This window comes from Aulonocara stuartgranti, assembly GCF_965226115.1.
Source record: "Aulonocara stuartgranti genome assembly, chromosome: 1".
Lineage (NCBI taxonomy): Eukaryota > Metazoa > Chordata > Actinopteri > Cichliformes > Cichlidae > Aulonocara > Aulonocara stuartgranti.
Genome location: NC_138939.1, coordinates 7,036,156 through 7,056,501, shown reverse-complemented (window position 1 = coordinate 7,056,501; position 20,346 = coordinate 7,036,156). Strand labels below are relative to the sequence as shown.

The 20,346-nt window shown below is 38.8% G+C and overlaps 1 protein-coding gene and 1 long non-coding RNA gene across 5 annotated transcripts in view; one reads left to right on the top strand and one right to left on the bottom strand.

Moving 5' to 3' along the window:
- LOC309703996 overlaps positions 1–19,150 on the top strand; it is a 44,613-nt gene extending 25,463 nt beyond the window's left edge. For both annotated transcript variants that reach the window (XR_014276104.1, XR_014276105.1), the window contains exons 3-5: positions 12,477–12,589; positions 17,829–17,894; positions 18,485–19,150. This is a non-coding gene — a long non-coding RNA (uncharacterized lncRNA). The remainder of the gene's footprint in view (positions 1–12,476; positions 12,590–17,828; positions 17,895–18,484) is intronic.
- The window catches only part of ntrk3b (neurotrophic tyrosine kinase, receptor, type 3b), a 222,188-nt gene that overhangs the window by 96,165 nt on the left and 105,677 nt on the right, over positions 1–20,346 (bottom strand). For 2 of the 3 annotated variants that reach the window (XM_082528888.1, XM_082528887.1), the window contains exons 5-10: positions 13,105–13,259; positions 12,453–12,595; positions 10,933–11,074; positions 4,799–5,098; positions 4,201–4,215; positions 1,512–1,555 (exon numbers count right to left, since the gene is read on the bottom strand). In XM_082528888.1, coding sequence (XP_082385014.1) covers positions 1,512–1,555; positions 4,201–4,215; positions 4,799–5,098; positions 10,933–11,074; positions 12,453–12,595; positions 13,105–13,259 — 799 coding nt within the window. The remainder of the gene's footprint in view (positions 1–1,511; positions 1,556–4,200; positions 4,216–4,798; positions 5,099–10,932; positions 11,075–12,452; positions 12,596–13,104; positions 13,260–20,346) is intronic. The other variant, XM_082528889.1, reaches the window with a different exon arrangement.

The following is a 20,346-nucleotide window of genomic DNA, read 5'->3' as shown; positions in this document are numbered from 1 at the left end:
TATATAGCGACACTGACACAGAACCAAAATGAAACTCATGTTATACTGCATATAAATATGTATTTATCTGAACACTGTTGGATAATTTAAGTACGGAAACTGTGTGCCAGTGTGCAACACTGTTTGGCTATGAAACCCTTTGGCCAGAAGTGACCACATAGGTGAGAGTAATATGATAAACTATTGCCCAGTATGGGTAAGCTTGGTAGCCTGGTGCATCCATAGTATTTCTGGGTACATCACACGGATACATTCTAATTAGTACATATTAATATGCAAAGAGAATGCTGTAATTTCACTCATCAAAACTGGAGCATAGACGGGCTTTTAGTACAATTAACTGTGTTCCAAGCCATTATGTCTGTCAGACAACAATATGCAATACAAATACTCGTAAAGGGAGCAACGCCACAAACACTAGCGGAGGCGCTGCCTATAACTAGTGGCTTAGTTGGCACCCACCTGTCACTCAAAGTAGTCTCATCATCAATATGCATAACGTCAAGCTTTAATGAAAATTACTAAAAAGAACAATAATGACAATAATCTGAATAAAAAATATTACTAAAATGTGAAAGGGCGAGCTATAACAAATTTCACCCCCATGTAGTTGTTATGACAGAAGAAACTATCTACAGTGACCAAAACTGTTGATAGCTGTAAAGTTGTAGGAATTGCAATTCTGTCTTGTATTTATATTTAATGAAAGAGCAACTTAAGCAAGTAGAGCAAAAAAAAAAAAAAATCAGAGGGTATTTCTGTGGATGGTATGTGTTTTTTTTAACAGCCTCTGTAGTAAAGCTATAACTGTAACATTAGGACTAAAGCTAGGGACCACATATTTTTCTAGTTTTATTAATTTTCCCTAAGCAAAAATTCTAAAACACCATCAGTGGCAAATTTGGCAGCAAGCAGATGTAGCAGCAGAGACGCAGTGATGTTACTGCAGGGTTTTTTTGATTACAGATATTTGAGCTGGCCATTGTAGGAAAAGCACGGGCATAATTACCGCTAACAGTGTGTCGCTTCCATTAGGATATGACAGGGAAGCATGGATGTACAAGTCCCGGAAACTTTCCACCTCAATAACAGCAGCCATTATTGATGTTATTGGAGTTTCTGCTAGCACATGTCAACATGTGTGCTATTAAAAAAGTCTATTAAAAGCACATTATTGAAATCCAGTGGAATAACTCACCAGCACTGGTTTCAGAAACTGTACAAAATCCCCCACGTTAAATAACATTTCAAAACAGCATCATCCACTGCAGGATACCATCATCAGCATCATTAAAGTCCAAACATATAACTCTGACTGTAACATTGTTTGCTGTGTTGTAGCCTTTGAAGCTCAGCGCTGCATGTCAAGGCAAGCAAATAGCCCTGCAAGGGGTCTTTGACAAATAAAAAGTAGTTTATGCTTGTGTTGAAACACACATCAGCTTTCTGCTGAGACCAGGGGCCCCATCTTTAGCAGCTGTTTCATCAACATCATTAAGGAGAAAACTCACCCCAAATGTATCTTCTTCTGGTGGTCTTGGATGTGGCGGCGTAACTGCAACACAGAAGCACAAAAGCAGACATCAGTGGCTGTGGTAGGAAAAAACACTCTAATGACTGCAGTTTACTGCAACAGTCCTTTTAAAGTAAATATGTATAATGATTTTACACTTCATACTGTGTATTCTCAGGGAAAAAAAGTACAAAACAGCGGATAAAAAAGAATAAGCATTTTTTTCTAATCTGCAGTGGTGTTATTCCACTGCATGAACCTGTTTATGCACCCGTTATCACACTAAATAGGCGAAACATTTACACGGGTTAAAGCACAGCCTAACAGACTCGAATTAGGTGACCTGATGTGCTCTCTAGTATATATAATTGAGAGCATATTTTCAGTATCTCCATGAAGCCAAATGGTGTGATTAATGTTTTCAGATGGGTCTCACTGCCAGCTGAAAATATCCATTTGCAGTTTTCTCATTTGTGTGTGTGTTTAACATAAGCTGCTGGAAATAAATAGTGTACAAATGTTGTGCCTCAAAACATAAACAGACTTTGCCCTTCTTTTAGAAGCATTTTGACACAAGCATGAAGCGTGTCGCCTTCACTTGTTTGATCCATCAAACATTGCTAGAGACAATGTCGGCGACCAGAGTGTGTGTGTGGTTTTTTTTAATATAAATTTTGTGGTGTTGAGTTAAAAGTCTGTAGAGGAGCAAATGCATATTCAAATCTGACACCTGTCACAAGTTTCCTACCAAAGCCTGAAATTTGCCATCCAGTCAGACTCAAGTCTCACATAAAAAGTAACAAAAAGACATTGTGAGTTTTTAGAACAGTTGAACAAAGACATGGTCGTGCTTGCACATACGAAAGACAGAATAATTACAACAAGCTGCTTAGCAATTATACACAATTATACAAGCAGAAAAAAATCAAAAGAAGGTAACACAATATTGACTGACAAATATTAAATCAGGTAAAATGAAATCAGCTGAAAAAGGCACAAAAATTATATAGCTGCACAGGACGTCAATTTTCTGTTGTACTCAGCTCAAGCTGCAGAAATCCGCGGTCAGCAGGACTAATTTCTTCATGTTTAAATACTAGATGTTGCACCTATACACACAAGAGTTTGGCATAGAGAGTGTCATGAGACAGAGCCATGAAATGAAATGAACTTGTGCTCTAGTCTGAGGCTTCCAGCCAGGACATCAGAGAGTAATTGTGGGCAAATTAATGGCCACATGGTAGACTGGCTGCTACTGGCTCAGACACACTGAAGTGCGAGTGTGTGTGTCCTAACTACCATCTCCCTCCAAGCCTTCATCCCTCTCTCCTCTCCTCCCTCTGCCCTCCTCTCTCCTCATCACTGTTAGTATCAGCCAGCCTGTCAGTCTCTCTTGTATGGCTGAACTCCCTCGCGCTCTGCTGCCATAATGTTTCACACTCTAAACACCTCTCCCTCACCTGCCTCACTCCCAGAAGCTGCGTGACTGTGTGCATGTATAGCAACGTGATGTCGCCGCCTGCCTCATGCAGCTCGCCGCAGGGTCAGCATCCATCCGTCTCCATCTCTGGCCATGCTGCAGCTTTATAATACATTCCTGATTAGAAAGAATGGCCTCATATGGAGATGGAAGAAGATGCTGATGAAGGTCAGAGATCAGGCGAGCCCACTTTGTTTAACAGTGAGACGGCCACAACAGCCTGAGGCCAGGCAGCACATCGCACATCGGAGATTTATGATGCAGCGAGAGTGGGCCGAAACCATTGTTCCAGCAATATGACTGCATTTACACTACACTGCTTCCCAAACAATCGCACATCAACAGCTAACAGGGTTGGAAATTCACCTGCTTACACTGTTGCTGGTTATTTTTTAAAAACTGAATTATCTATAAGACTATCCTTTTTTTACTTACTGAAGTGTGCCTATTACAAATGTTTTTATTGTTATTTTCTGGTTTTCATGCCCCAAACTGTTTTCTACTATGGGAGGAAAGGTCTAGAACAGGGTTATCAAACATAAGGCTTGTGGGCCAGAATCAGCCTGGTAGAGACTCCAATCCGGTCCACTGGACAGCTTTGAAAAATGTGAAGGAGGGTATAGATTTTGGACTTTTAACTCTGTTTTCATAAGTTTTGCAGCATTTCCTACTGATAAAGTGGTAAATCTGGCCCCAATGAGCAGAAAAACTCACTATGACAGTGCATGTAATGTTTGGAAATTTGATATTTCAGAGGAAGCTTTGGTTTTTCTCCTACATTCCCAATTTCCTGTAATAAAAAAAGGCAGAGAAGTGTCTGCTGAAATTTGATGGCATGAACCACTGAGAGACAGCTGTCCTGGTTTAGAGACCCAACTAACAGTAACATAAGACATGGGTATGTAAAGAATAACGTATTTGTTTAGTGTATAGAGTGATCATTAACCATGTAAAATGAAATTGGATTTTTTTTGTCTGGGATCCATGATTTAAATAAGGAAGATGATAATGCCATCTGACATTAACAACACAATCAGAAAACTGAATAGCAACACAAAGTGAACAAATTTCTCCACTGTTACCGAGTCAGTTGTGCTCGTCAAACACAAGTAGTGTGTGTGTGTGCGCACATTTACCAAACAAACAGGAAAAAAACAAAGCTGAACAAAAATTTGACAGGCTTACATTTGAAAATAGACACACTCACCTTCTTCCACCAGGTCTGCAAAAGAGAAGACAGAAAAAGTCACGCTATGTCAATAAATTGACACAAGGTATTAACCTTGCAATATTGACCATAAGGAGAAATTTGCCAGTCTTTGTGGGCTTAGGCCCCCTCCCTGTGAACTCAGCACGAACCGCAAGTGAACAATCTACCTGACTGAACTGTGGATGAACCCTGGCGGCTGTAAAACCAGCAGGGATCAACCGTGCAACCTGTGCCCTGTGAAGGAAGATTTTAATAAAAAGTAAATGCTCCCGACAGAATTTCCAACAGCGACGCAACCTGTGAGTCATACAACAGGTAGTTAAAAAAGAAAAGCAATCCAACAGTGATGCTCACTCCCAAAAAGTGGGCCGAGCCAGCTCTTATGGGAATCAGAGAGTTACTTGGCAGCATTTTATTCTTTCCTCTTTGATTCTTATTTAAATGCAGAGGAATGAAGAAAGGCAATGCACAAACACTGAGCGCTACTATCATTTGTATAAAGGCCTTTTTCCCATGCGTTCACTATCAGTGCTGCCAAATGCACATCACTTGCCACCTAGAATGAAATGTCTATAAAAAGTTGTTATCCATTCACCTGGCTCATCGGGGTTCTCGAGGAAGTGACCATACACCGTCTTGGTGACCGTTCCCAGAGCGTTGCTGGCCTCCAGGGTATAGTTGCCATTGTTGATGTGAGTTGGGTTCTGGAAGGTCAGACAGCCCTCGAGATAGTCCTGGTAGAAGTCCATTTCAGTCCGGATGTAATCATTTTTAATAATTTCCTTCTGTTTGTGGAACCAGCGCAGCTGGGGCTGGGGGTAACCCCGAACCGTGAATTCAATGCAGGTATCAAGCCGCTGCTCAGGCGCAGCCAGACTCAGGATGACTGGAGGAACTGCAGTGGGAAAGGAGACATTTGAAACAATGAACGCATACCTACACATTCACACATGAAGGAGCAGATCAAAAGTTATTTGCTTATTAAAATCCTCATCAGTCTGCCTGTTTGGTGTTTGACATAATACAAGCCCTATGTGCTGAGAAATTTCCACAGCCCTTGGGGTGGTGAAAACCTGTACTAATTCTCTGAATAACCGTAAAAAAATACAGCAGCATACCAAACAGCGCAGGCTTGTTCTGGGGAACAATGACATTTACAGGCAGGTTTCTTTCCTGGGAGTGGCAATGAGCCTTTTACTGGGTGCTGCATGTTGCAGAAGTACATTGGATTGGGTGAAGAACGAAATATATAGAAGGTCTCTTCGGGCTTGATATAAACTGAAAAATTTCCTCTGCTTAAACAAGCACAGAGCTCCTCTTTCCTGACATGCAGCAACACACCTCTGAATCAACAATGCCGCCAAGCTGAGAGGCACTTTGTCACTTTAATATCATCAGATACATTTCATAAACAATTCACCCACTGATTTGTCTACGTAATGAGTGAATTTTGCTACTACAGAATTAAAAGGAAATATTTGGCAGTCAGTATTACCTGGCAGTGCCTCTCTGTCACCTCCACCGCTCATACGCACACGCGTTCGTGATATCATTGATAAACCTATTTATTCAATTAGATCAGGGTTGCAGGTATGATTTAACGCGGTCATTCAGCCTCACCAGTGAGTCTCCACCTGCAGTTTCACAACCGAGAGTGAGCAGTTTGTCACTGCGATCAAAGAAAGTGATTGCAAAAGAGAGCTGCTTGTCAGATTGTCAACATGTTCCAGAAATTCCCTACCCGACACTCTCCTAGTGTCAGAAATAGTGTCAATTCTTGTAGCTTTCTAAGGCGGTCAATCTGGCTTTCACACCCACTTCATGCCTTGACTGGCCAGCTGTGCGAAGGTGAGAAAGTAGGCATGGGTTGAAACTTTTCTCTCTTTCTTATTTCTTACACAATCATTTCTGCTATTTTTCATGTGCAACACTGAGGTCAACACTATGGATCCGTTCCAAGAGAGACTGAGTCTTATCTATATCCACGTAGTAATACTTTGTCTGCATCTCTGTGATGGTTGGCCATCCAGTGATGATTTTGGAAGAGCTAAAAACGCATTTGAGCGTAACACAGCTGTAATTGTAAGCACTGCAATCATGCTTAATTATTAGCAGTAATACACTGTGACTAATTAATTTGAAATGCCTGCCAGATAAGCTGATAATAAAAGTTACTGTCACTTTCAGCTCTGTCACTGATAGCTCATGTTTTCAATCCAAATGATCGCCCTTTAAAGACTTGAACAAACTATTTATTGGTGTGTGAAAGCCGTCATTTAAAAAAAATTGCTTTGGTGACAGACAATAGTGACAATGAAGTCATTCAACTGAACTAAAGGCTACGGCTTGTGTATGTGCGAATGGGATGGTGTGGGGGCGTGTGCAGAGCTGTGATTTTGAGTGCAACAAGAAAAGAGAACAGATGACAGTAAAGAAACAGAGGAGGGGGAGGAGGAAGGAGTGAGGGTGTCTATAGAACTATACAGCCTAAAGAGAGAAAAAAACAGACAGAGAGGAAGAAAAAGAAATTTTCTTGTTGATGGACAGTTAGTGACTGATCCATTTTCCCCTCAGCTCGGCTGTCAGCTCAGTCTCGGTCAATACAATATAAGTCATTACTGTGCCACATAGCAGTCTATAACTACATGGTGTCCTCGTGGTGCTCATACAGATGACAAGCTTTGATAACTACATGCGTTTGATCAGCAAGAACATTGAATACAAGGCTAGTTGTAATGTTATCTAGTGGTAACACTGGTGGTGTATTTCAAATGCCATGTTCCAGCCTAACTACAGATACGACATCGTGGCTGGCGGTGACAGGGGAGGCAACAGCTTCGTGGGACAGATATTGCTTCATATCTGTCCCATTGCGATTAAGTTTAACCTGTTAGAAGCAGCACCTGTACATGTAGAGTCACAGCAGGGATTCAATCACATAATTTCCCCATTAAGTATCCTTAATTAGAGATTACGCCCTGCTCTACCTGTACAGCTAATGAGGGAGCAGAGCTACTAATACAGGTGTAAATTAGTGCCATACTCTTAATAGAGAGCTACACTTTGGCTACGGCACTAAAGGAGGAAAACATGTGAGTCCACGCTGCTGTAGAGCAGCTATTGTTCCACACAGCAAAAGAACAATGTGCCTGCAGAATTTGCATTGTGTTTAATTACGGTTTCACTAAAATAGGGAACTCATCTTTGAATGCAGAGAATGTCACTTGACGGCTGGTAATTTCGCTGTCAATCAGATTACTCCCTAATCAGAGAAGCAGTTTAAGCTATTTTATGACATTTCCAGAGACAATAGGCTGCACAGGGGAGGAAATGTAATTACCATCAGAGCATGTGGTGAAAAATTAATAAGTTAATTTGCAGCACCAGCAGAGTGTCAACAGGAGAGAAAAAAAAAAGCCTGGGGATGTACATCCATAGACTGTCCATGTGGAGGAAACCCTGAAGACTACATGGTACAAAGTCAATCTGTCATTCTAGCATGGTCCTTAGCAAGCTCTGCTCCAGTAGGGAGTGTTTGAATTGGTGACAAATCTCCCCTGTCCTGTAGCATGATGCATCACAAGCAGCTACAATAGATTGAGTTCTACAAGAGGAGGCTTGCTACAAAGAGAAGGATGTCAGGCACCTTTGATTAATACTGGCTTTGAATACACTGTCCCAAATCTGCCCGGGGCCAATCCACTGGGTAAACTTATGTAAGAGCTCAAGTATATACTGTAACTCATGGTTGGGATATTAGAAATACGTTGGAGTGGTTACCAAATCATTGCTTTATCATAGCTGAGGGTGAGACTCCTTTCTCCTTTTCTTTCCACTCAGATCAAGGCAGAGCTTTCATGTGGGCTGGAGGGTACATTCTTGCTAATTAGCTACATCAATTTCACTTGGTTTGTAGCTGTGCAACACCTCATTGCATTCTAAATGTACCTGCATAATTTGGCTGTTCTGCTTGATAAAGAAGTTTTTTTCCCCCCTGTTTTAAATTATTCTCTCAGACAGTCAGTGTCATTAATACATGATATATTCTGTCCCCAACATAAGCCCATCAAAGCTGCCATGAAAGACATTTTATGCACAAAAAAACCACCAAGAATTCTTGGCTCCAAGCATTCATACTGCCCACACTTGATTTAAAGTTTTAATTAAAATGAGGTATTTTATAGAGCAATTTATTATATTTTTGCGTTTTGGCTGATTGAGCATCAGAACAATTCCACATATCTTTGCATTTTTATTAATCCACAGTGTTCGGCTAAGGAACTCCTTTTTCAAAATGTATAGGCTCATATTACATACATTTACTGCATACATATACATTTAATGCTTACATTTATTCATTATGTCTTAAAAAAGATAACAAGAGCAGTATTACATGTGCTATACACTTATTAGTCGCTACAATTTTAGGACTGGCACAGAATTTGCTATCACATCGACTATTATGTGCTATAAAGTTTCTGCAATAAAGCTGCAAACAGTTCAAATGCCATTTTATCGCTGATACTTTGAAATTTTCTATCTTTTAGTAAACTGGATTATTAATTGCACCAAATCTCGCAGATTTTTACCAAACCATGACAGTCCCCAGACAAGCTGATGGCCTCCAGTGTAGATAAACCACTTGCACAGTGGTAGGTAACAAGATTTCATTCCAAGTAATCACTAAACCAGCAGGCTTTACTGATTAATGTCTTCAACAACAGAGCAACATAATTCCAAATTTTAAGCATCTGAGTCTTGGTTAGAAGATCCATGACAAGTGAGGAAATAAGATTTAATAACCAAGAAACAACTACTGAGGGACACAATATAAATGTTATGGTGACTTCAGTCAAGTGTTAAGTATTCCTGTTATAGCTGGGTTAATTGGGGTTGTTTCCCTCTAACTGAGCAAACAACATGATAGATTAACATTTTTTTCAGCCATGCTAGCAGCATGGCTTTGGGCTCACCACTTGTGTCCACACGAAAATATCTCATTGACTGCTGGAGGGATGATAATAATTTTTTGTACAAAAAGAGTACTGCTGAATATGATATTTCCCAAATCTTTCATCTTCTGCAATCTTCAGATGGAACTTACATTCTGATTTCTTAGAAACTGACAACTGACATTCATGTTCCCCTGAAGATCATATAACAAATTTTTTCCATTTTAGTTTGCTTTTCAACATCCCCATTCTCATCGGACGCTCTTTGTCTTGACAGCTGATTATGGAAAGTTAGCATGCTGCCACAGTAACAAAAACAATCAAAAACTGTGAAACGCTGTCAAAACTTTAGCAGGTTAAAGTTAGCTGCCAAAAAGGTTGAAGGCTCTTATACCATGTTTTCATCTAGTACTGACATGTTATCTCTATGTAGAGAAATTATCTGGATTCCAGCATTTGATTCATGGTTCTTTGCATTACAACTTATATTCTGTATGTTGACTGACTTTACGGATTTTAATTATCTGCTAATCCTTGATATTTACAACCATATGCATTTCTGAAAAAGCATAAAGCTGATTATGGTTAGACTATTTTTTTCCCGCAAATGCAATTCCTCTTCTGCTCTCCACACAGACTGTTTAACGGCATACAAACCCTCTACTCAAGTGTTATTGGTCAAAATTACTCAGACTAGTGGACTAAAAACATAAACAAGGAAGCTTAAGGTACTATTTTTTACACCTTGCCTACAGATTCTGTATATTCATATGCAGATATCTGCTTATTGAGATTGCACCGCTGTCTCTCGCAGGTGTACAGAATGGGTTTGTTGCAGTGTTGTATTAAGATTTGCCCAAAGAAAGATTATAGCAGCACTGCCTGTTACCCCATGCATGTGTCGTTCCTAATATGCGAAATATGGGAGGCAGATCATTGATTGGATCAGGAGTTAATCAGATGTTGTGACCCCATTTAAACTGTACTGAAAACAATAACCAATCAGGCAGAAATTCTGGCAGAGTTAGGTGACCTGTCAACTTACAGGGTAGATTTGATTTCCTAAGAGAAGAGGCCATGCTTTACAGAATACTTCTACATTTGGCTTAGATCCGAACACAGTGAGAACCTGAACACCTCCAATTTTTGGACAAAACTTCAAGCCTTTAGCATTTGTTTCAGTTAAATGATCTGGCTACAGATCTTAATAACTGAAAATGAAAATTAGTCAGCGTAAAAGAAAATCAGCATGTCTTTTCACTGTAGCAACACATTTTCCTTAACATTTGACATAAAATCACTGCAAATTGAAAGCAAAGGCTTAAAAAAGAATTAAAACAGCCCTTATGCTTCTTTTTTTGTTAATTGCTCTATGTTCTTGTTGTCATTGTTTACTGGTAATATTTTTCCACAGTGTGCACACAGTATATTCATCTTTTTTAAATAAAAACTGAATGCAGTTGTGATTCTTAATGTCCCACCATTAACCTCGATGATATTAAACATAAACAGCCATGCAGATTATGATATTAGTCAAACTAATTAGTCATAATAGGCAACTATTTTATTACAACATACTTACCTTCACTTAATATGGGCAGCATTAATATAGACCATGAATGGCAAAGTACTAAGGCAATAATTTTCTCTTTATGCAATAATGCAAATGTGCATAAATTAATGTGTCAGTGTGTTTACAGTGGGGCTAAAAATCTCCTGCTACAGTGCCTGGACGGAGTTTCAATAGTATTTAAATCACAGGAAGCGTCCAACTTACACTGTACATTGAGCTGGATGGAAGAATTGGTCATCCCCACCACGTTCTCTGCGATGCAGGTCAGCTGGAAGTTGTTGTCATCTCGGCTGATGTTGAAAAGAGTGAGGTTGATAGAGTGGATGTTGGGCCAATATACGTTTGACTAAGGGAAAAGTATGAGAGGCACAGAGAAAACAGAGGCATTTAGGTACCTGAAGGATATACTGTACAGCAAATACCATTATACCAGTGGGTTTTAAATCTTTAATTACTTAATTAAAATGAAAGTTAATTATTCATTAGTTAAATTCCTGTGGAAGGAAACGTAATAAAGTCAAGAACTACTTGATACCTGTGGGAATTAATCACTTCCCTGTCTGATTTCACTGGCATAGATCTAGCATGGCAGGAAGAATGTAAAGAGCAATATTATCAAATTTTGCAGTACCTGGACTAATTACCACCCTGCTTTTCACCATTAGGAATCTAATGGTGAAAAGCAATCATGCTTCCTTTCTTGCTTTTAGTTGTTCAGGCTCTTACTCCCAAACACTTCACTCATCCCGAAACAGCATCCTTCTACCCTAAAACATCAAGCCTGAGGCTGAAGTAGCTTTCATCTGTAAAGTCACTGCAAGCATTAAAGACACAGATGACAAATACAGTCACACAGCAATTTCAGAGACTCCTGTTCTTTTCTTCCCTGGGGCCTTTCTCGGGGAGCGAGATTAGTCGGTTAACAGGCTCACCGTGGGTTCAACCCAGGCCTCTCTGTCACAAAAAAGTTGTTTGTTTTGAGCAATTTTGATTTTTTTCCCCCCAAATCTGATAACCTTTACTGCACATCTAATCACAGAATCATAGGTTAATCTTGGACCTGGTAAAAACAAAAAGTCTATCCACATAGTAAACAGTTTTAGGTTTCCCTGTCAACATCATCTAAATGCAAAGACATTATTAGCAGTGAACCAATCAGACTTGTTCCGGTTTCTTTGTTATACACAGAATATATAGAAAATTGTAGATGATTTATCTTTAGCCTATTTTTTTGGTTCTTCAGCATTTGCTTAAAATTTATCTGAAACTTCTGTCAGGGCAATGAGTCTTAGAGCTTAATCCTACAAGAGTGTGCGCTTACTGACACCTCAATTTACCACTGAGGCCTTTCAAGGTGAACTACATACCTGAACTAATTTTGTGTTACAAGTAATTAATGAATCTGAAGCTCCGATGTGCATAAAATACAATACAAGCACAAATAATTAAAGTATAGAAAATGTAAAAACACAGTTTAGTGCAATGCAAAACAAAATATGAGGTGTAGCAGTGAAGGAGAAATCAATCATTAGATTGTGCTCAAAGAATTAAGTTATCATAATGAGAATTAACAGGATTATTTCAGCTTAATAACTGTATATTAGCCTGAAGCAATGTTTGAAAAGCAGGCGAAAAGAAAAACATTTGTTGGTGTAAGGCAATGTAATTAATTTAAAAAAAATCTTTAATATGTTTGCTGTTTTTAGTATATATGCATGTCTAACCAGATGTGTGTTGATGGAATGCAGGCCGCTGACAGTCCAGTCTACTTCAGGCAGCGGTGATCCGGATCCGTTACAGCTCACCGTCACATTGTCACCCTCCATCACCAAAACACTGCTGTGGCTTACACTGATCTCTGGTAAGTCTGAAAACATACACGTATACACACGTTACTGCACACCTGTCGCCATCGGTGTCTACATACTTTCACACCAAATCAATTAATCACTTTTCATTAATGTAATAAAATTAGTACAAAGGAAGCAGCGGGACACACATCCAGATACAAACACTCACACGCTTGCACAGTGTCACAGGGATGAGTCACCGCCAGGAGATAATACTGCAGAGACTCCAGCCTCTGTCAGAATCAACACACTGCTCCTCACATCAGATTCACCCTCTGAACTCTGTCACACCTCCTCCCTTTCCTGTCTCAACTACTCTCCTTGCTTCTCTTCTCATTCCTCTAATTCACCTTTAACCCCTCCCTTCCTTCCCCTGCTTTCGTGTTGCTTTGTCGTCAGCCAATCTTCTTTTTTCTGCCTTACTCCTCTTCTTACCACCCCTCCTCTGCTGCTTCTTCTTTCTTTTTTATTTTTTTTCTCCTTTCTAATCACAGATCTCACCTTTCCCTCCTCCTCTTACACTTACCACAGTTGTGGATGTACATGTTCTCCAGTCGTATCTTGGAGGCTCCATTCCTGCAGTACAACTGCTGTGTGTTAAGCTTTGCTTCTCCTCTTTGATGCCACAACTGGATCCAACGGATGTCACAGCCGCAGTCGAACACCACACCATCCAGACGCCTTAAAAATAAGCATAATTAATATCAGTAACAGACGGAATAAAACACACGGTGAGCAGTTACAGCAATATTACAACAACATAAAGAGCCTTAACAACAACATGAAAGCAAAAAATGTATTATTACACAAATAGCAGCTAATGTTGCTAATGTTTTTTCACATGTGATTTCCACTGAAAATAGCAGCAGTACCAGAAACAAAGAATATATAGCATGCATCTTCCCAATATATTAAAATACACCAAGTGTAGTTCACAGAAACACAGATGTATCCTTACACAACTTTACAACTATGACACTCACAGACAGACAAATGTAATTATCACAGCAGTACAACTGAATTATCTGCAGTGGCTTCGTGCTAAAATGGTAGCCTGCTGCTCAGGAGTGAAGTTAAATATTTTTAGAAGTGTGAACAAACCAGAGGTGTTTAAGGTGTTTTAGTCAGGCAGTGCAAGCACAGGAAGCCCAAATGTTGCACATATTTTAAAATCATTCAATAAAGATAGAAGTTTGCACATGCGATATGAAACACTAGCAGCCAAAAACAAATACTACAAAATCATAAGAGAACTTGAATTACTATAATTTTAGCAGTCATTATTTGTGCTTGTGGGTTATAGTAAAAAAAAAAATCTATGTAGGGCAGGAAAGGGTTATACATATCCCAGAAAGTAATCATTTTAAAAATCAATGGTAAACCTTCAGTTCCTGTCACCGGAGGTAAAATGCATTACTGCCAAGCTCTGCATGAGCAACAAGGCTTGAGGCAATACAACTGCATGCAAGGAAAACGAGAGGAGCATTTTTACCACAATCTCAATCTAATCAGCGAGCAAATTAACATCAATCACAGATCAATTGATAGCGACTGATCAAACAATATCCACCACAGATGTACCTTTTCTAATGTTTTGTAAAAGTCAAATTAATTTGAGTCAGCAGACAAGAGGAAAAACAACGAATGGCTGTACTGAAGGATTCAAATGTGAGGAGGTCAAAGGTCAGAGCAGTGTTCCGGCTATCAGTCTCAGGCTGCATTAGCGTCAGACAGGTATCACGAGGTTCCACTGTGCATACGTTTCAGTCTCACAGACGGGTGCACCAAAGGGCCACATTATTCAACACAGTATGCCACCTCTGCATTTTGCATATGTCCAATTTGGAAGCTGTGATTGGTCAATTTAGTCAAGATGAATGCCTGTCCAAATGCCCTTGACAAAGGTCAATAAGATATTGCAGAAAGCATGAATAATGTATGGACTATGTCTACCACTCAGTATAAAGTAATGAGAATAGATTCCCACAGGTGGATCTCAGTTATTATCACCTGCCCACTGGATCTTATACTGTATCACTATATGTCACTATGTGACAGCTAACTCACTGAGCCCACTGGTCCTTCCACCGCACCAGCCAACTGTAAACTCAATTTCCCTTTAATTACAGCAGCAGAAAACCTATTCAAAATATTAACACTTATTAGCAGTAAACATATATAATTATATTTGACATTTTTATCATTATACTTTCACCTATAAAAAAAAAAAAATGCTAGACGGGCTATTTTTCCCCAATGTGTGATAAAGTAAGAGTGAGAAAGGCCACAGGTTAATACTGTACAATGCTGCCAAGCTTTGTTGTTGAGAAAAGTCAAATACTTAAAATTTACTAACTAATAATGTCACTTTCATTACAGTTATTAATTTGATTATTAACTGATATTTCAAATCAATATTTTAGTGTATTTTATAAAATACCACTGTTGAGGTGTTTAATAACATGTTACGATTTACCTGCTACTACCACGGATGGCTGCTGGTTACATTTACCATTGCAGGTGTACCTTTTTTGTCTTTTCTTGATTCAATTTCTATGTGGAACGTTTGAAGGGAAGATTAAGTTGCAGGATTTTTATCACTTATATATTCAGCTAAAAAAAATTAAAAAAATAGTACCAAATATATATTCATTCTGGAAAACTGCGATGCTTATGAAAGAGCCTTCATCTGGTTCCCTTCCAACATGAAAAACTGCAATAAAAAGGAACTTATAGGATATTCATACATTTTACCACTGCAGGTTTGCTCTCAGGTAACATCTCGAGCAGAAAATCTATCTTTCTTACTGAAGCGATAAGACAAAGTACTCAAACTAAGATGCCAAGAAGATTATAAATAAAATTAAATTGATTGTATTCACTTAGATGTTTATCTTCGTTTACTGTAAGATGTTTTATTTAATGGTGCTTTTCTTCCAACAAAATTACTTTAGAAAAATTCAACAGCTTATAAAGGCAATTCTAAACTCTAAGGACAATAACCGCCTCAGAATCACAATTCGAACTGTAATACAAACCATAGCTCGGATTTCTTTTCAGGACACATTTAGGGAAAGACAGGTACCTCCCCACATCATGGTGCTGAAGAGAATTTCAAGGTTAAAGGTTTTCATTTAACGCTGAGCAAGCTGAACCACAAGGGATCAAAGCTCACCAGAGTAGGGCGGCTGAGGCTTTCCCTCTTGTACTGTAATTATGGTCATTATTAACAAGAACCACCACCTCAATACATTACCCACTATTCCTCTGGGTAAAGCTGATCGGCGCCTGTACAGATACAGCTGAAAAATGAGGGATGTCAAACCTAAATGGGAAAGCAGAAACCCGGCATTTCAAATGTGTGCCCAGCCTGTGCACTACAGTAACAAAGAACCATTTGAGTTTAGAGTGCTCCCATCTAAACAAGCAATAAGACAACAGGAAAAAAAAAAGAAAGCAAACTGACAGCTGGAAGCTGATACATGTCTGAAGGAGAGCAGATTAGACTTAGAAAAGAACAAAAGCAAACAGCAGTGTGACCCCAGATATAGAGAACTAACAGCATGGCGTTTCCTTCAAGCTGGCTAACGATCCACCCTGCTACTCCAGAGAGGAGGTAATGATCACCACCGGAGGCTGTTTTTCTGGGAAATGTACACACAGGTGCTTTAGCTGAGGAGCCGTGGATCACAAGCAATGATAAGCCATATACTTCATTGTTGTTCGCATGCTTTGATCTCAGCTTGAATGCACTGCTTCCTCTCCTTTTACTGGAGGAATTATTTTAAGTTTTTAAATCCTATGTGTTTAATAAATCGCCTTATTTGGCTTATTTTTACCACAGTGCTGAGCTGCCGGGGTTGACTAGGTGTTGTTGTTCCTGGCTTTGTGGCAATTCAGTACAAAGATGTTAGTCTATAAATGCTCGGGTTACCGGTTTAACTGGCTTTTGCTTACTTCAGCTACAGATGTTAATGTCTCCAAGAAGAAATGAAATATTTAGCTGACTTCTAGCTAAACCACTTTACTGATAACAAAATAAAATGGCTGAGTGGAGGATAGTATGAGGGTATTTACGGTAACAGTTATTGCCATTTGGATGCCTTTTTACCATAAAAAGGTAAACTGTTACAAGACATGCCAAACAATGACCATAAAACTTTTTTTGTCTTTGGAAGGACGCAAACATGTAGGACTAACATACCTAGCTCTGTTATATCTCAAGTCACCGTGAGTACTGCTGCATACAGTGCAGTGTAACCATCACCTCCAAACACTCGAGTACAGAACACTGTACTCCTCAGTGGTTAGTATCTTGGCTACATAGTAGAAAACAAGCGACAAAAAGTATTTGGTCAGTAGGAGGAAGATAACATGTTGATGCCACTCAAAGCTTGTTTTCTTGTTTGTTTGTTTTGTTAACAAGGCCTTGTATTGTTCATGTACTGCATTTTGGTATTGTTTGGTGCGTGTGCAAGATGGTGGTGTTGATTCATTTAAGGAATCTAGTGAAATGTAGCTACGCAGTTTTTGAGTCATTTCAAGTGATTTTTGCCAGATATCAGAAAAATTACATTATAATTTACAGCATAGTATACTGAATCTAGAGTATACTAAATGAAGTATCTAATATGAGATGGAGTGTTACTTTTATTTCCATAGAAGTAGCTGTAAGTATGCTAGGTTACCTCAGAAAAGCATTTTTCATAAGCTGTGTGAATGTTATTATGCAGTATTGTTGGTTTTTTGGGGGGGTTTTTTTGGCTCAGTATCCAGCAAATCAACCAAAGCAACTGTATGTATAATTTACTTGAGAAGCAGCTCTTAGCAGTTCTCAGATAATTCTTATACATTGCCATTTTTCACACTTCAGAGACATTCACGTAGAGCAAAACTATGCGTAAAGAGTGCAGGGAGGAAAACAAGAGTGCTTGACATGTTTACGATGCTGTGCCAAGAATAGCAGTGGAATGAGACTGGATTTCAACACAGATGCTCTTTTGCATGGATTAACAACAAGGATGCAACATGTAGCTTAAGCTACAGTCTGCTAGAATGAATTAAGCTTTCATGCATTAAACACACATTAAACTTGCTTTAAGTTTTAAATCTCCTGGTTATCATGGTATCATGTAATGTACTATAAGCAAAAGTTTGGCAGGCTTTTTGCTTTTATTATATAATAAATGGCCTTTATTTATTGATTTTCGGTAACATTATTCTGATTTTTTGTCTCCAATTTTCATGCAGAGCATTCTTTGCTGTTGTTTTTCTGCACATCACTTCACATAGATCACTTGTCAATCAAACTGTGTGGTGAGTATTGTCATTATTATTGTTATTATTACAGCATGGAAAAGAGATAATCGAGCTGTCATGCCATCAGATTGGATTGGATAGTCTTGAAGAAGTTGACTGACAAACAGACGTCTATTCAAAAGTATTGGGTTCAGTAAATAGATGTTGTATGAACTGGTCTCAAATCAGCAGCGCACTGTTTGTTGACCTCAGCAAAAATGTCTTGTTGTGTAGCAGAAAGTGGATAAAGTCTTGACACAGGGTAGTATAAAGTATTCAGGGAGAATAAATGTCAAAAAACGAAAAAATGAACAGTCGACTCAAACAAAGTCAGATTTACAACAAGCATTTTCCCCTGAACACTTGCTTTTAGCACACTCTGCTAAGTGTGCATCATCGTTTCTTCACACTCCTGTTTGCTGCTGGACCGCTTCCATCACTCTCACGCTGCATCTTTTGCTTATGTCATGGATAAAGTGGCATGCTGCAAATAAATAAATCACTGTTTTGTCTCGTCATTGCTTTTCTTTAAAGTTGCACTGTTCTGGTCAGTCAGTGTCCCTGCAGCTTTTCTCTCGTTGCCTTACTCTTTTATTTTCTTTTTCAAGCCACTAAGGGATAATTTGTCTCAAGAGACAAACCTGATTTTGGCTTATCGACAACAGCTCCTGCACAGCAATCGTGGAGAGGAGTGGGGACACCAGAGACATGTCAGGGAAGGCTACACGTAGGAAAAATGGACCAAGTGAGCAAGAGCTTAAGGTGTTTTTCCCAGTTTCAGTTTCAGTTGGGATTCTTTTTATTCTTCAGCTGCTGTTTTCATGAAACGCTTTTATGATTGTAGTATTTGTGGCGAAAGATGTATGCAATACCCCTTTATAGGCTGGCATCTATATAGTACTGTCATTACTGTAATTTGCTTTAATGGATAGCTCTTATTTTACTACCTGTAGCCTGAACACTTCTATGCTTACTATTCCAGTACACCCTCTTAAAATAATGTTGTTTTGACTGCCAGAATCCATGCCTTCTTTGCACTTGCTTCACCTACTGTGCTTAAAGAGCAACCAGACAGAGACTGCTTTGTCAACCCACAGCAAATGTATATTTTCATTTTTATATTATTTCCAGCTGTTTTTAGTAATAAAGATCTTCAGTGGTTCACTGGTGTAACAAATGAAGTACTTCAAAGTATCAACCAAATGAGTAAATAGGCAACTATATTGCTTACAACTTTACTGTATCATATAATTACACTATCTGCTTTAAGTCATCATAATAAACAGGGAAATTACTCTGCTCATTTCACACAGCACATTTTCATTCTTGGGTTCTATTAGAGTAGCCTTACATGAGTCACAGTTCAGACGCTCCTCATTTAGTTTATACTGAGCTTTGGTGTAGCTCTGTCACTCGACATGGAGTTTTAGCTCTTCCCCCTCGGTCAGATTAAGCATGTTCTGACATCAACAGGAAAATTGATATTTTCTTTCTCTCATTTTAGCAACCCACAAAACTTACACCCAACATCTGGCACAAAGTGAGAAAGTCTGATGGAATAAATTAGAATTTCGTAGCTTTACCAATGTGTAACAATTTTGACATCAGAGAATGCAAATTAATAACAAAATATTGACACTTAATGCTCAGAGAAAAAAATTGAATGACAAATCTAAATATAAATCATTAACAACAAATCTGTTGCTTATTATGCCAGTGAACAACTGATAAAATAAGCAAATTATTAGCTTATTTTTACTTTAATACCACCCAATCCCTCCTAGACACTCACTATTTGGAAAAACACAACCAAGCCATTTAATTTTCAAATTAACACATGGCAGGCCATTTTGTAAAAGTGTTGTTTACAGGGCACAAAAACACTGTTTGGGAAGAGAATGGAAACTGAAAGGGAAAACATCAGAAATAAATTAAACCCTTAACATTGAACCTCAATGTTACTAAAAACGACTAAAAGCTTAGAAGCATTTTGTTTGTTTGACTCAGTTTAAAGTGAAAACTGTGATTTAACAAGTGCGTGCCCCTATGGTGAAAAGGCAGGAAATGATTGTTTTATTTTTGTGCACATTTGATTATAATTAAGGAACTATTGTTGCAGAGTTACTGGTATCCTGGAATAGTTTATACCCCTTGAATCACGATGCTTTATCATTTCAAGGAATATCTGATTTTTCAAATTTCATTGAAAATAGGCTGATGACTCTAAAAATACAGCACCTCAATTTAGCAGCACCAGTTTTAAGGGGTTTGGTTTGGGCTCTACTATTTTGCTGTTTGTTACATTCTCCTGAAATTCAGAAACAGGTTTTGGTCTTTTCTGCTTCTTGTGAATTTTTTAGACACACAGACTGGTGAATGAGCAGACTTTGATACTAGCTGTTTTCAGATTCCTCAACTGAAAATCTTTACATGATTCTCTTAAAACCTGAGCTTGAGCTGTGACCCTGAA